Here is an 18006-nt window from a genome sequence, read left to right as displayed (position 1 = left end):
AAGGTCTCAGCTAATGTCTTTCCAAATAATTTATTTATGTAATTTACTCACAGTGAGTTTCTACTCTTTTTACCTAGGGTCTTTTAAGTTTTTGTTTAATTAAAATCCTTTTACTACAGGATAAACTTTACAAACCTGACTTGACTTTAGTGGCTTAAACTATTTTCCTTGTTAGCTATTCTTAACCACTGTTCCTTTGGCTTCACGGAATATATTACTATCTGATGCTAGCATCTTTATTCCTGGCATTCACAGGCAACCAGAAATATTAAAAGAACTCAAAATCAATTTTGTAAAAATGCTTTCTTGTGGACATAATGTTTGATATGGTTATATTTTCCTCTTCTTTGCATGTATTTTAATACCATCTTAAAGGAACAAATATTCCAAAAGTGAAAATCTGATACCTCTGTTAGTAAAAAAAGGTATTTGTTTTGGCCGTGGGTAAATCTACTACAAAATATATTTGAGCTTTAAATCAAAGTTAAAATATCTTCTGGATACAAGGATCTAGGTTTTATTAATAGCAATTGTATATTCTGAGTTACAATTAGCACTGAGTAGCAGATTTCCTATCATTATTTTAAAGATTTATCAGCTTATGTTTTAACTACATAATCATACTCTTAGGCCAATCTTAAAAATGTTTTTGGCATTTATGCTCAACTTTACTTCCTTCCTGGGCTTTGAAAATAATTAAAGAATCTACTTTGTAAGCACTAACTTCCTGCCTTACACTGAGCTCCATCAATCTCTGCTGAATGAATGTTCTGAAAAAATGAATAAAAATAAGATAGAAGCCACAACTACAGACACTGGGCTACAAAAATATTTGCTTTTATAAATACAAAAGCGAACTGTATAAATATTATGCATTTTAGGAGTGGTGGGGAAATTGTCTTCATGTTCTTATCTAGGAAAATATAAGAACAACTCCATTAATATTCAAGGAAGTCAAATAGATTTTAAAAAAAAAAGGAAGAAAATTCATTAATACAATGTATTCATCCTAGCTTTGTGATTTGGGGCAAGTCATTAAACCTGGCTTCTGGGGACAAAGGTAACTGGCCCACATGCTACAGAGGCTTACATAGAAGAAGTCAAGTGGGATATTGTATGTGCCAGTGCTTTGGAAACTGTAAAGTGTTACTTAAGCTGTTAGGATGAACAGGTACCGGACAGGTGCACAGTGTAGAGAATGGGATTGCTTTTAAAGTAGTATTTGAGAAACAGTGAGTTGCTGGCTGAAAAAAAGGGATGATAGGGTAGGAAGAATTTCAAGGTTGGGGAGGTGGTAGAGAGGGGGCTTGGATGATAAACCAAAAGGAGATCTTATTTTGTAGCAAAAAAATTGTGAAATTTCTGGAGTTAGCTGAGAGACATAACGTGGCAGGTGCTTTTATTATTGCCAAGATTTTGTGATTAAATGGTAATAAGGAGCTTAGTATATATAGGGTGTTATGATGGCCTCTATAATCCTGACTAAACACCATGAATGTATCATGTATTCAGTTAAACAATCTACAGAATCTCATGATTTTCCTGCTTTCAGTAAAATTGTTCTTAAAATACTTTAAATTCAAGTTTCAAGGTATTTTAAACTTTAATATTCGGTGGTATTGGGCGGATGAGATATTAGGAGAACATAATATAACTCCAGGAAGCTGACTTAATTTTTCCATTTTTGTAGATCTGTATTCTTTCCACCCTTAGAGTGATGGAACAAGAGAACTGTCATACCTTCGCTCCTTCTAGGTAGGCTGATACTTATTTTTCTTTTCATCCACCAGGCAATCAGACTGCCATAGGCTGGTTATCAGGCTCTCCCAGCCATAGCTGGAGGTGGAGACTGGGTCTCATTTTTTTCTTTTCTCTTGAGGGCTTAAACCAGTTCTAGGTCTAAGCAAACAGCTAAAGGTCCTGATACTTCCCAAAGTCCAACGAGCTCTTTCCCAAGGATGATGTGCTCAATAAATGTTACATCATTCACGTTAAAGGTGAGCAGTATTTTGAACTAATTTTGCTTTTTAGCTTTTTGATCCGACTACCGAGGTATAAAACAACAATTCTAAATTTGGATATGTTGGGCGGGTAATGAACTGAAGGCAGAATGTCCAAGTGCAGATTTCCATAAGCAACTAGAAACACATAACTGGAACTGCAGAGAGAGGTGTTTTAGATACCTTTGTGCCTTTTTCCACATCTTACTGGCCCAACTTTTGTTTCAACTCTTGCTGAGCCAACCAATTCATGTATTGGGACCCACTGCGTGCTAATGTATGTATAATGTATGTATGTTGGAGAGTTAGTCTCAAGAGGCAACCCTTGGTCAAAGGAGGATGGGAGCCAGTATAAATGCTTTCTTTTGTTGGTCAGTTGGGCAATTCTGCAGTGTTTCTTTCATCAACAAGTAGTAGTCAGATGAGGCCCAACTTGCCTATGGCAGTTGCTAATATATTCTCTCCTTCCTTGCTCACTCTCTTTACTGCTGTGCCTTGGTATCACTTCCCAAAGAAAACTTCCTGAGAACAAGCCCACATCAAGGACACACCACAGGCTCTGCTTCCTGAGAGAAATCCAGGGGCTAGAGATGAAGAATAAGAGACAACTAGTAAAATGTGTGGATAAATGCTCGGTTGAAAGAACACTAAAACCCAGAGAACTTCCCCTATTAAGGCTGAGATGAGTGAAAACAGTTAGCAAAAAGGGATAGATTAATTACTAGTAAGAAATAGGAAACTCATGATAATATGTAGGCAGTGATAGGCCAAGAGATCAGAGAGTTAATACATATAAGTCCTTCCAAATTTTCAATTCTAATCTACCCACTATTTATTTTAGCCTTCTTAGAGTTCTGCCATTATGATGTCATACACTGCTTCAGAACTTTCTGGGTATCATCCCCCTCTCCCCAATATTTCTGTGATTAAATATGCAGAGGAAGGGAGAGACAGAAAAAGAAGAATGAGGTGTGATGGAGAGAAAGGATCACTCTTAATAGCAAGGCATAAAAAAACACAGATATTCTATACCATGTAACTAGTTAATAAATGTTAAAGTAACATACTTCCAATTTTCTAGTTTCCTTAGTTTGCTTTTGCCAAATGCCTATTCTACATCCCCTAGAAACATTATCTCAATCATCCCTAAAAATAGAAGCTCCAGGACCCCTTGAAATATTAGAGAAAATGGGATCTTTGCTTAATAGCTCAACAGAACAAACTTGCTGAATTGACATGAACAATGAAAGCCATCAAGAATCTCTTCAATCATCTTGTTAGCATTTCTTCCCTTATAGGGAAGCTGTCTTTCATGAACACAAAGAGCAAAATGCAAAAAGGTATTCTTGGATTTTTACCTTGAATGGTTCCAGTACCAATTACATATATTCAGTTAATTGTTTCTTTTTACATTTCCCTTGGCATAAGTATGTTTAAAGGTGGCCAGAGTCTGTGTCTGCATAGTTTTTTTCCACTATTGTTTCTTGAAAGGATATAGAAAGCATACTGGTGAGGAATGTCCACAGCAGCCAATGGGGAATATCAGACTTCTTCCAAAAGTCATTAGTAGCTTTAGCACACAGTTCATAAAATATTTGTATTTATAAAAAGAATTACATCATAAAATCTCAATGCTAATACAAAATCTTTGCAAATTATAAGGTTTAGTTTACTCTTCAAGATTTTTTTATTTTTATTTTTTCATGGATAAACTATTTTATAGTTTTTTCTTTTTTTAAATTTTATTTTTTTAACTTAATTTATTTTTTTAAATTTGCATCCAAGATGTTTTTTTAAAAGTTAGTATTAAAACAAAATGATTTTATCTTCCCCACAAGCATCTGATAAAACTTAAAAAAATATATTGATAAGACACAAGGATGTAGCTATTGGCTGTTGCACCTTTTAAGCATTTTTATTTTTTAAATATTTTTATTTTTAGAACATTTATTTATTTTTGGGAGAGACAGAGGCAGAATGCGAGTGGGTTAGGGGCAGAGAGAGAGGGAGACACAGAATCCGAAGCAGGCTCCAGGCTCTGGGCTGTCAGCACAGAGCCCGACGCGAGGCTTGACCTTGCAGACCGTGAGATCTTGACCTGAGCCGAAGTCGGACAGGCAACCGACTGAGCCACCCAGGCGCCTCTCCTCTTAAGCATTTTTAAAAAAATGTTTATTAAAATTTTTAAAAATGTTTATTCATTTTTGAGAGACAGAGAGAGGCAGAGCATGAACAGGAGAGGGATAGAGGGAGAGGGAGACACAGAATTGAAAGCAGGCTCCAGGCTCTGAGCTGTCAGCACAGAGCCTGACGCGGGGCTCAAATCCACAAACCGTGAAATCATGACCTGAACTGAAGTTGGATGCTTAACCCACTGAGCTACCCAGGCGCCCCCACAAATATTTATTTTTGAGAGGGAAAGGAAGAGAGTGCACTCAAGAGCACGTGAGCAGGGGAGGGACAGAGAGTGGGACAGACAGAGAATCCCAAGCAGGCTCTGTGCTGTCAACACAAAGCCCCATACAGGGCTAGATCTCACAAATTGTGAAATCATGATCTGAGCTGAATTCAAGAGTTGGATGCTGAGCCACCTAGGTGTCCCTTAAACATTTTTATACAACAAAGAACACCGTAGGTAAGCTTGGGCTGTATTTTTCTTTTATTATACTATGGCAAACTGCTTTTTCAGGAAAAACGTCCAGTTTTTCCATGAGAATTTGAGTATAATAAGATCCTTTAGCTATCTGGTGTTAAAGACTATACTATTTGATGCTACATCTGGAAACAAGTATGTTCCAGCAGCAGGTAGACAGCTCCAACTGGGTAAATCAACTTCATTAATTACTGGAACAGAGGCATATTCTTTTCACAAATACATGGGGAAGAGACAATCTGCAACCTGAGTGTAGCTGAGATCTGTGTCTTCCTTTCCCTTTCTCAAGCAAATGTTTCTGATGCAATTAACTATGATGACTCTTGAAGGGAGAGGGGTAAAGGCAGAATGTCATAATTTTAAGGGCATTCAATGTTACAGTATTTATATGTAAAAGATGAAAAAATAAAATAACTGCTGCAGTATCAGTGCAAGTAAAGCTTAGATGTGTAGAAGTCAAACTCCATTTACCATAACAAGTATTCTATTCTATTATTATTATTATTATTATTTTTACTGTAGCAAGTATTCTTAAAGGAGGAGGTTAGCTACTGGAGTGCTAGAATAAAATCAGAGTGGGGTGAGGAGCAGTGGTGGTGGAAAGGGTTGGGATATGTTTAGTGTACCCACAAGGGGGCAGCACACTGACAAAGGCCTGTGAAGCATGGCCCCAAGTTCCTTGATCCATGTCTTCCTACCAATTTCTTAGTATCTCATTTTCTGTTATCATTGCCTACATGGAAAGCTGGCCGAAAGTTTTAGGAAGAAGGGAAAGGGAACATCATCTAAACTGTCTCATAACTGCTTTTTACTCAATGACAGGGGAAAGTCAGAAAAAGCAGGTGAGGAAGAAAGAAACAAATGGAAGGAAGAGCTAAAATAGGGTGGAGAATATGGACAAAAGGATGGAATCATTCTCATTTCCCATTCTTATTAATCCTCCCTTCATGACTGAACAAAAAAGTTATGTATTTATTCATTTTATAAATAGAATCTGGATGAGGTACATGAAGTATATCCAGTTAGGATTATTGTACATTCACAGGTTATCTTAAAATTCACAAAAATGACAAATAAACCTAGCCTGGTCTTATTAAATGTAGTCTGTGAATAGTCTACTAATTGCGCTGTAAAAGCACAAGCAAATGACAATAGTGTACTCCAAAATGAAACAAAAAGCAGAAGATAATTCTGCTATATAATTAGTATAGCTTTTGTTGTTTTTAAAAACACTTTAGTACAGAACTCATCCTCAAAATGTGGTTAATCAGAAGCCAAATTACACTGCTCAAGTTATGGGGACCAGAAGTCAAGATTTTTGGATTGTATAATATGCAGATCTTCAGAATTACAGGGTAAGGCATTTTTATTTTTCACTTGTTATAACCATTCTGATATCAGAAATGAATTTACCTCTGAAGCAACTCAGAAACCATACTTGGTTCTATTTTTCATGGACAGTGATAGCAACTGAGAGAATTTCAATTGATAAAAAACTTTCTTTTGACTAGCTCCCAAGAGGCAGGAGAAAGACTACATTTTGCTGCTGGCCTTAAGTTATTCTAATGATGTATTTGAGCTAGGAGAACAAGTGTTGAAAGTGAGTATTAATTAGTACATGTTCATTTGTAGGACATATTGTATAAAATGTGACCAGAGCCTTTTCTTTTGACTTTCAGATTTTAAAATCTAGCTTCCAATTTCTAGTTATGAAAAAACTGCTGATTTTTTTATATACTGGGCAAACAATAATGCCTATAAAAACAACAGACTTGGCAATCTAAAATAAGTTACTGGCAGTAACAAGATTAAAAGCTGGAAATGCTTTCTTTTTTTTTTAAACTAGAAGTGTTTGAGCTGAATGAAAAAAATTTCATTAAAATGGAAAATGATCAAGAATTCTTTTTATATAACTTAATAACTTTATTGTTGATATAAAATATAGAACAGTTCAAAAGTAAATGTTTCATTTACATTAAATGTAATTATTTGAAACCATAAAAAATTTTGATTTATTTAAAGAGGGATTTTTCTTTAGGAAACCTTAAGGATCTATATATTTAGGCATATCTGAGTTTCTGGGCAAAGTTTCCACCTTGTTTCTATATATTGTCTATTTATTGCCTAAAAATGGCCCCAATTTTTCCATCAGAAACAGTCTTATTTTGATCATGCAAATTAGCATTCAAACAATTACTGTAGTTCTTTTCATTACTACATTTTAAAATTGGACTAATATACTTTTATTTCAGGATCTAATATAAAAAAAGGCAACTACTAGAAAACCTCTGCTGATGTGTAGAGGCAATAGAGAGGATCACTTAAAAGTCGAGATTTTTAGAGGCCACCTGTAGACCACTAGCCTGGTCCTCTCCAACAACAAAGGCTCAGTGGAGCACACTTCCAGAATACCAAGGGCAACAGAAACCTCAATCGGATCTGGGTCACTTGGGGAAAGGGAAGAAACAGCTCAACCCGGGAAAGGGAGTTGAGGAGAAGTATCTTAGCAAATGGTGGTGTTTTCAATATATTCACCTGTCTTTTCCCAGGATTTCTTTTTTTACGTTTATTTATTTTGAGAGAGGGAGAGCATGCGTGCGTAAGCAGGGGAGGGAGAGACAGAGAAGGAGGGAGAGAATCCCAAGCAGGCTCTGCGCTGACGGCTCAGAGTTGAAATCAAGAGGTGGATTCTTAACCAACTGAGCCACCCAGGCGCCCCTCCTAAGATTTTTTTTTTCTTTCAGTTTCTCTATGCTCAATGTGGGGGTTGAACTCACAACCCGGAGAGTCACATGTTCCATGCACTGAGCCAGCTAGCAAGCGCTGGGATTTTCTAAAGCTCTTTGTCTCTGTAATTCTAGTTTTGATTTATTGAGGTAAGTAATAAATTACAATGAACCACTAGGTTTATTTCCAGAGATACTATATAACTTTAGATTCACATTTATATCATTGTTTTTTACACCTAATTTTTGAAATATCCCCTTATTTTTCAGAACTATTGCTAGCTTTACAGACAAAAGAGCTTTTATGAAAGTTATTTACCAATGCATCTTAGAAGCTTTCTTGGCAGTGTGGCATTTTGAGGGAAGACTTCGTGTCTTTATTAGATTACTTTCAAAGTGTGAATATACACCGTGGTTAAATTTCAACAGCAGTCTCTGGAGTGGAGACTGGAATTTGGACTCATGAAATGCTGATTTCTAAAGCTTTCCAATTGGCAAAATCATGACAAAAACATGTTGTGGGACAAAAAATAAACTCTATATTAAAAAAGTATATTTCTTTTAAAAATTATCAAACACGATTGAACAGTTTTTAAAGGGTCATCCTAATGCAAAATCCCTCTTTAAATAGAACTAATTTAAAGCAGTACCTTAGTATTTTAAGGAGGCAAATATAAATATGTAAACATTTGTCTTATGACATTTTCCACAGTAACCTCTTTCATTTGGTAAAATGCTCAAGTTTGAATTGTTCTGAAACAGGCTAAAACAAGTTATAGCTTAATTTATATAGATAAAAAATGCATCCACAGGATGAAATTCAGTGTTTAAGGACATATCAAAAGCTCCCATAAAATTAAAATTAAATATTAATAGAGAATTTCATAAAAACTAAAATATGGAAAAAGCAGTCCCTGTTGCCATTCACCCTAACCATCCGCACTCACTGCTACCACTGAGGAAATGGTAGGAACTATAGCCCACTGTAAAAATGATTCTACAGAGCTTAGTGAAGACCAAACACCAGGAGATGGCAAACAAGAGCTGAAGTTACAGAATTAAAAATGGTCACCATACTTTTCACCCATAGCGAAACTACCCTTTGAGAGCACAGCACACCCGCCCCCTCTTGATCTTCCAACAAGGCATTCACAGTTTGGTACCTAGTTCTTTAATCAGGTCAACCCCAAGCAGAGATAAACCTAATGAGTAGGAGCTTTCTTGGGATAAGAGAAGGGAAGTCTGGAGAATTCAGGCTCCCAATTTTCCAGCGACCCAGTATTGCTCCTTACACTCACAACTATCCTTTTTACTTGTTTATTTTGGTATTACTGAATTCACCGTTAGGAATTTCTTATTCTGTTACTTATAAAAGTCATGCTATTAGTTCCAAATAACCTGGAAAACTAAACTACATTTGAAAAGTTCTATTAGGTACTTTAAGCAAAAAAATTCTACAAATCCCACCTGATGATCCAAATATATGGTGTTCCTTTGAAGATGATGTGAAAGAATTTCATTCTAGTAGGCATCAATCAAGAAACAAAGGGATAGAGAAAGAGGGTGTAGAATTCATGAAAAGGTCAATTTTGAAACAAGAAAAACAGGTAGTTTACCACAACCTATTATATCATGGTACACAACTTTCACATACATGCTCCCTATAAATTGTACAGATGATATATTAAATTATTAAAAATTACACTTAGTTTTGTAAGAAATTAAATAGACATGCACAGAAGCTAAAATATTCAGCAGGAAAATCCTTGAAATGGCTTTAGCAGATTCAATGTTAGAAGTTCTACACGTTAATACTTTTCTGTGACACAGTACGACTTCTTTGGATGTTTCTCATATAACCAGAGGCTATTAAACCCTTTGAGAAATGTTTGCATGTGTTCATTCTTTTAGTCAAGAACGAAAAATATCTTAATCTCTGACATTTATAAGGCAGTATTATTACAGTTACAACCAATTTTCAACTCTTTACTTTCCAGGAAATTATAGGACTTTTCAGTCATCTGTTTCATCAGCTGTGGAAGCTACGGTACAAGGGGAATGAAGTCTGTATGCATTTCCTTCCTCACGACCAAAAGTTGGTGGGTGAGTGGGCTGGAAGGCCAAGAAGAAATCCATCCTACCCGTATTTCCCTTTAATAACATATAAATAAGTGAATTCTCAAAGGGTCAATAGGAGATCATAATGTCACTGCAATGATTGTATGGGCTCATGCTCAACACTAATGACACTGATCAAACTGATTAACGAATGGCTCAAGGTAAGTGGTAATGGCAGATGACACATACAAAACTCTTCATAGCTGACCTTTGGGCTGTGGGCCTCAAGTTTCAGCTGCATGAGCTGTGCTAATGTATGCTCCCGGACACTACTCAGTTCGGCCTGCTGCCGTCTCAGCTTTATTAGCAGCAGCGTAAGCTCCTCTGGCTGAAGGAGTACAATTTAAGAATCCAAACAGTGGAAAACAGATTAATTGTTGTCTTAAGTGACAGATATTAAACCAAGATTTCTTGGCAAGTTTCCTCTTACGGTTGACATCAAACATAGTGCCTAGGCACTATGATGATAGGTCCTACATAAATGCATAGATATCTAGAGAAATAGAAGGAACAGTGTTACTTTAAAAGATACAGCAAAACAACAGTATATTAAGGCACTTTCTCAGAATTCATGAGAATACTAAATGTTAAGTATTAAAAAGCACAATGCCAAAAAACAACTGTAAAGGTTTGTACATAAGAGTTATTAAAAAATTATCATTAGAAGATATTTTTAAGTGATGCCTAAGACTTTTACAGCAATAGAACAATACCTGCATGTCCAACATTCTATTTTAAAGACAGAAGGTAAATAAAAAGCATTCAAATTCATGTAAAACTTGGATGATATCTTCATATTAAACTCAGTACCTGGGGTCTATTAATTGCTTCCCAGTTATATTTCTAAATGTCACTGCTAATGCATTCACAGGATATTTTAAATAACCAAAGATCAGTTTTTATTTTTTAAGGGGGGGGGGGGAAGGACACCATTTAATACCAACAGAAAGGTTCCATGAGTACATAAACTCTCCTCCCACACTCTGGTTCCTGATTGGTTACTATGAACAGTAAGACGAATAAATTTTCAAAGGTAGATAAAATTCCTTAACAGGCCAATCTGATACATTTTTCTTTGTTAGAAATGCAATAAAGTATGGTCATTGGCAGTCTTATAGGCCGTAAAACATTATTTGATGTTTCTGTGAGCTTTGTTATGATTAAAAACTGCAGATGGGCAAGAGAGAGACTCATCACTTCAGGGCTACAGCGTGGTCTTAAAACTTCCAGGCCAAAAAATGGTCCTGAGATTGATTTATATTGCCTATAACACAGTATTACACCAGCTCTCTTCTGTTCTGTTCATTTGCCATGTCTTTATATTCTATACAATTTTTTTAAGGGACAGAAATAATTTTTAACTGTTATTTGAAATTTTATATGAAATTTTATTGCCTTTAGGTGAGAAAAATGTCAGAAGTAAGTAAGAGTTACTACAGGATTCTCCAGATAAAGCTATCTATGTAGATGAGACAATGCTCTTTTATATTAAAGAGTAAAAGAATGTGTATGTGTGTGACTTAAGGAAGAAATTTCACGACAGGAGAAGAATAACTGCGTTTGTTCTGATGCCAACCACATCTGGTGACCTCGTGACTATGGGAGAGCCCGGGTCTTATGACCACCATATCAAGCTCTTGAGGTCTTGCCAAGGAGAAGGTAGGGTCGTGTAAGGGATTCAGACAGTCTAAGACCCAGAGTGGTATTTGAAAAAAATATCAAAAGAAGGAATTTTGAAACTCTAGTTTATTATTTACTGAGTTAAAAAGATTAAGACATTTTCAAAAGGATGAAAGATTCCAGTAAGTTTGCTACATATTTGAATTTTGAGGCAAAATAAAAACGGGCACATTTTTTGACCCACAAAGGTGATAAGTACATTTTATCCTAACTATCCACTAGAGGGAGCAAGGCAGAAGATAAAAATCCATAAGACGATACTTAGCATTATCTTAACGATAAATGTTTCTTGGCAGATCACCAATCTAATATTTAAAAATTACAACATTTAAAAGTTTTCAGTTTTACTCAAGCAATATTTATAACCTTTAATAAATAAGCTGGAAACAGTTTAAAGCCAGGACACCTGTCTTATATCTTAGCATGTAAAAGACTCAGAGATGAAATAAAACAACATCTGCAAAACACATAAGATGAATTTGTTTTGATTCCTGCAGGAAGAGAATTTTAAATGAACACATCTTCACAGGAACTGAGACTACCTACTCAAATCACATCTTCACAGGAACTGAGACTACCTATTGATATTAATGCACAGATAAAACAATGCCATTAAAATAAAATGAAGTAATGGAAGTCATCTTTTCTATTTAATGTGAAGAATAACAGTGTCCTGGTAATAAAACTCCTTCCCAATTTGAACATAATACTGACAATGAAATGGTAATGGTAAGTACTTGCTTGCACCTAGTATTTTTATAGTCTCTCTCTGCATAAATATGTAAATCAGTTTTTTCCTCTCTAAAGTAGTTAATCTACGCAAAAATTTATGGGAGGAACTTTTTTTAATTTTTAAATTTTATTTATCTGAGAGAGAGAATGAATGTGGGGGAGGGGTAGAGAGAGAGGGAGAGAGAGAATCCCAAGCAGGCTCCATGCTGCCAGCAAAGAGCCTGATGTGGGGCTCGATCCCACTAACTGTGAGATCAGGACCTGAGCTGAAATCAAGATTCGGATGCTTAACCGACTAAGCCACCCAAGTGTCCCCTAGGAGAGACTTCTTTTTTTTTTTTTTTTTCAACGTTTATTTATTTTTCGGACAGAGACAGACAGAGCACGAACGGGGGAGGGGCAGAGAGAGAGGGAGACACAGAATCGGGAACAGGCTCCAGGCTCTGAGCCATCAGCCCAGAGCCTGACGCGGGGCTAGAACTCCCGGACCACGAGATCGTGACCTGGCTGAAGTCCGACGCTTAACCGACTGTGCCACCCAGGCGCCCCAGGAGAGACTTAATAGGCCCATAGTGTAACTACACATGGTTGCTTGCTAGATTTGTTCCACTAATCAACAACTCCAACTTCTGTTTTAAGAATGAGGGAATCGGGGCACATGGGTGGCTCAGTCAATTGAGCATCTGACTCTTAATTTCGGCTTGGATCATAACCTCACGGTTCGTGGGTTCGAGACCCCATGTTGGGCTCTGCCCTGAGAGTGCAGGGCCTGCTTGGGATTCTCTCTCTCAGTCCCTTCCCACTTGTGTGCTCCCTTTCTCTCTCAAAATAAACAAACTTAAAAAAAAAAAAAAAAAAGAAGGAGGTAATCAACATCCAATGAAGTAAAGAAACCCACCCAGGTTATACAATAAGCCCTGAAAATATAATCTCATATTTAGGCAATATGACATTTTGGGAGATTTCTCTAGTCAGATAGAGAAGTGGCTGCACGATCCCAAACTCTTCTGATGAGCTCTCTTTCACAAAAGTAGCAACGGTTTTTCTTTGGGAGGAACCTCTCTGAAAATTCAAACTTAAATGCTCTGTAAGATATGTGCTATCATGTGTAGCACATAAATAAAACATGATATGATAAATAAAAATACTGAACTCACCGTTTTGCCTTGGAGGCTCTGGGGACTAACAGACTGTAAAGTCAGGCCAGCTGGCATTGACCTTCTGTCAGGCACATAGACATGCTAGGAAAATGAAGGTACAATATAAATTCTGTGGTCAATGTCAATGATGAGAAATCTTAAATTTACATTATAAAGTATCATTTAACATTTGTTATTAGTGCTAATGAAAGTAGATATTAAAAGTTAGTTGCAAATATTATCTGAAACTGTATCAATGACCTTTTCACATTAACACCTATTACTTTACAGGCATACCTAGGAGATACTGTGAGTTCAGTTCCTGACTACTACAATTAAGTGAATTATGCAATCAAGCGAGTCAAATGAATTTTTTGGGTTCCCATTGCATGTACAAGTTATGTTTGCACTATGCTGCTATTAAATGTGCAAAGGCATTATGTCTAAAATATATATATATATATATATATATATACCTTAATTAAAAGATACTTTACTGCAAGAAATGCTAACCATCATCTGAGCTTTCAGTGAATTGTAATCACTGATAACAGATCCCCATAACAAATATAACAGTAAAAGAATGGTTTGAAATAATGTGAGAATTACCAAAACACGACAGAGACAGAAGTGAGCAAATGCTGTGGGAAAAATGGTGCTGACAGACTTGCATGACACAGAATGGGAGCAAACTTTAAATCTGTAGAAAATGCGGTACCTACAAAGTGCACTAAAGTGAAGCACACAAGAATGAGGTATGCCTGGTGTTTACACTTTAAATGAATTTTTTACCCATCTCTGATTTTGTAATAGCAAACACTGGTCATGTGGAAAGTGCTGGTTTGGTGAATTCTGCAGATGTTGACACATATCAGTATACAATACCAGTAACACACATTTGTTAATACTGCTGATCTTTAAGCACCAGAAAGCTGTCAAGCTCACAGTGGCAGATACAACATTTCCAAAATTCTAATTTTTGCTTGAAAGCTCAAATTTGTCATCAGTGACAAATACTGTTGGTTGTTTTCCTGGAAGTGACAGGATAGCATTTCACTCTGAGAAGTGTCTGTCAAATACTGAGTGTGAACAACCGTAGAGTGTCTGTCATTCATCCTTTCAAGTAAAAATGGTGTTTCAGGAAAAAAGGAGCTAGTTCAGCTTGCAACTCAATCACACGTATCTTTTTCTGAGTCAACCTTGATGTTAGTAGTTTGGTACGCAAGAGAAATGCTTTATGCACCATTTCCCATTTCATCACACACACTATGAAAATGATGTATAATGAAAGGTCAAGATTGCATAAAATTATCTTTTATTGCTTCATCAAAGGGATTTTTAAGTGAATTTAAAAATTCACAGTTGGGAGCTGCCCCCCTGATTTACGCTAATGTGCCAGTACCCATCGTTGCTTTTGCACTCAGAAAATGGTAACGCAATGAATGATGTCTTATTATTGCCATTATAAAAATAGTTTTGAGCTTACAGACTAGACTCCTTGCAAGGGTCATGGGAACCCCACAGGGGTCCACGGACATATTTTGGGAACCAATGATCACATCAAGGAAAATGACAGGAGAGTTTGAAAGAAAATTTTGGCAATGTTTAAGAAGTTTTTTGGGAAGAGGAGTAGACCAGTAGTTGATTAGGAACTAGACAGAGAGCATACATTCATTTTATATTTGTTTTTGAAACAGATGATATATTTAGGTCAAAAATAATAAAAAATGCTAATTCCCAGGAGAACATGTTTCAACCACACACTATTGAATCAGATTTCTCTTAAATATTGTTACCATTTTTTTTTTTTTTAAATCAAAGATGATTTAGTTTTGGATGTACAAAGTGACAAAACACTGAACTCCGTTATGATGGAGTTCAACGTGAGCCTTTTTTGGTGAGGCAAACTAAAGCTTCCTCCAAGAGGAAAAATTCCTGACTGACTTATTCATTTCTAACTAATGCTTATTTATGGAAAATATACACCTTATTTATATCAAACATATACTTTATGCAATGTTATAACTGAAGGATTCAGTCTGTCAGAGGGATAAGAAAAGGTACATTTTAAAATGGTGTAAAGTAAGAAATTCTTTAGAATTAAAAAGAAAATGACAGAAAAATTCCTTTTCATTTTAGGATAGACATTAAACAACTGGCTGCATACAGGCTGAATGATCAAAACATGTGCTTTAGTATTATAAAAAGCTAACCAACACAAAAGCTAATTATTTGAATTAACTCCAAATAGTCTACTAAGCAATGCTTAAACCAACTTCATGTACAAATTAAAACATGATCTCTATGTGTATCTTAATTTTTAAAAAGTATATATGCCACCTTGCATTGTTATCCTAGTATTAACTTGGGTACATAAGGAGATGATTTCAATAAGCCACATATGCAGCTGGTTAGAAGAGATTAGCACTTTTCTTAAAAAAAAAAAAAAAAAAAGTTTATTTATTTTAAGAGAAACCAAGAGTAAGAGTGAGAGAGTGGATGGGGGGAGGGGCAGAAAAAGAGAGAGAGAATCCCAAGCATGCTCTGCGCTAACAGTGGGGCTCAATCTCATGGTCTCATGAACTATAAGATCCTGACCTAAGCCTATACCAAGAGTCGAATGCCTAACCAACTGAGCTACACAGGCGCCCTGAGGTCAGCACTTTTATCTTAGCAAAGTGCAGGATGAACCTGATGCAAGAATACAGGTATGCTGCTGGAAGAGGACAGGAACAGAATTTTCAAGTGTGTGAAGAGCCAATAAAAATGCAAGTGGTCTTAACCTACATGGAAAGCTGATGACATAGGCTATGGAGCATAGAAGAATGCATAACACATCTGCTCAAAATAAATATTTTTGTGCTCTCGAAAGATGATGTGTTGCAAGCTTAGGTTTTTATATGTGAGATTCTGATACTAGAGACTATTCTTTTTTAATTTTAATTTTTTAAAAAAGACATTTATGATTTTTTAAAAAGTTTATTTATTTATTTTTTTGAGAGAGAGAGAGAGAGAGAGAGAGAGAGAATGCATGCCAGGGGGAGGGGCAGAGAGAGAGAATCCCAAGCAGGCTCTGCACTGTCAGCACAGAGACCAATGGCGGGGCTCAAACTCACAAACTGTGAGATCATGACCTGAACTGAAACCAAGAATCGGACGCTTCAACAACTAACTGATCCACCCAGGCGTCCCATATTCTTCCTTAATTTTTAAAACAAAGGAGCTGTCTTGACTACCTATTTTTTTGTCTCTCACATTAGGAAAAAAGAATAGGTGGACAGAAATAAAACACAACATCCATAAAGTAGTAGTTAACACAAGATTAGCAGATATGTTACCTTAGGGTGATGGGCCCTGTGCCTGCGGTCTATCGTCACATCTCCTCTCTGAATTGGCGAAGACACTTCTGATCTGTATGTTCGTTGAGGGGAGTATCCCTGATAAGCAGCTATTGACCCATGGGAAGGTGATGTGGGAATAGAGTGCATTGTCTGATCAGAAATATTAACCATGGTTTTAGGACTGGTCAAAGTACCGTGACGAGGGAGGGTGCTCTGCTTATTATAAAACTGACGCTGCTGCCATTCGTAAAGCTGCCACATCGTGTCATCTCTCATTGATCTCCGTTTCTCTTCTGCTCCAGGCCCTACTGATTTGTCACGAGTGGAAGGGGTTACACTGCAGATGCTTTCAGGCCGGGTCTTGCTGTTTCTGGGGAGTGTTCTGTAACCTTCTGGATAGCGGGCCATAACCTGGGCTCTGTGGCTTGGCATATTTCTTGGTAATGTTTGGTATGAAATGACTCTAAAATTAAAAAAAAAAAAAAATTGAAATATAAAAACGAAGAAAAGAGTTGTTTTCCAGATTCTAAATTAGAGTAAAATTTTTTTTCCTGCCGGTAAGTAAAGTATATCTTGGGACTTACTTTTAAAAAGTTGATCAAAATATTACACAGGGTATAAAATATTAACGAACATATTTCGACCTTTTTATGAAATTCAATTTGATGACTTTACTACATTAAGTAAAAAGTATCTTTGTTATTTACATAAAAGACTGTTAACTCCACACAACGTGCAGTTTGGTTAAAAAAAGGAAAAATACTTATTTGTAAGAATATCCAAGATCTAATCTTAAGTTTGTCTCTGTAGCTTGTTTTTATATAAACAAACTCCTAGGCTCTTTTCATAAGGTAAGCAGGAATGGAATACTAAGGGTTTGAGTTGTCCTATAGAGCAAGAACACAGGAAATGAATCCCTGCAGGTATATGTGACTCCTCTATTACAATGTTTCTTTCAGAAAGCAGGACTATTTCTGGGAAGAAGCACATCAGTACATTTGTGGTTTGAAGAGAAAACTCTCCTTGATATCTTTTCTTAATTTGAAAAATAAAAGTGACTGGAAGCTAAAGCTCGAAATTTAACTATTTAAAGACAAAACACTTAAACGTGGTAATATTCAGATATACAACTGCAAATCTCAGGAGTTTTACATGTTTCTAGCATGGAAATGAATATTCCACCTTGGTATAAACGTTTGTGGCAGGCTTTTTAAAGCAATCTAAAAATTCTCATGTATATTAAGCATCTAAAATAAAGTTCTTTTAAAATGCTATATTTTTGGGCATGGATACATAAGGCATATTACTAAGCACAGATTTCCTAATGTTTCCTAAAAAGAGAGAATAAAGTAGAATTTTAGTTTACAATTTTTAAAAAAGACTCTGTGATAAAAACAGTTTTAACTATCCTTTGCTAACCTCATGCTAGGTCAGATACATTATATAAAAAAGTTTCTTAAAAAGTTAGGATTTGTGTTCCCCCATTATCTTCAGAGGTAGGAATAAAGTGCAATTAAAATTCAAATTCTAAATGCAAACACAATCTTTTTAATAACAATAACCACAATAAAATCAAGATTTAAAAGATCAATATTACAAGTATTCATCTTGCTAGCA

The 18006-nt window shown here is 36.0% G+C and overlaps 1 protein-coding gene across 4 annotated transcripts in view; it reads right to left on the bottom strand.

Annotated features, from left to right (window-relative positions):
• Positions 1 to 18006, bottom strand: part of PLEKHA5 (pleckstrin homology domain containing A5) — a 238475-nt gene that overhangs the window by 52980 nt on the left and 167489 nt on the right. For 3 of the 4 annotated variants that reach the window (XM_047866375.1, XM_047866376.1, XM_047866377.1), the window contains 2 exons: positions 16387 to 16852; positions 13067 to 13150 (listed from right to left, as the gene is read on the bottom strand). In XM_047866375.1, coding sequence (XP_047722331.1) covers positions 13067 to 13150; positions 16387 to 16852 — 550 coding nt within the window. Of the gene's footprint in view, positions 1 to 8846; positions 8901 to 9705; positions 9826 to 13066; positions 13151 to 16386; positions 16853 to 18006 lie in introns of all 4 variants that reach the window. The other variant, XM_047866378.1, reaches the window with a different exon arrangement.

The sequence above is a fragment of the Prionailurus viverrinus genome, chromosome B4, assembly GCF_022837055.1.
Source record: "Prionailurus viverrinus isolate Anna chromosome B4, UM_Priviv_1.0, whole genome shotgun sequence".
NCBI classification, from domain to species: Eukaryota; Metazoa; Chordata; class Mammalia; order Carnivora; family Felidae; genus Prionailurus; species Prionailurus viverrinus.
This window is presented reverse-complemented; position numbering and strand designations above follow the sequence as displayed.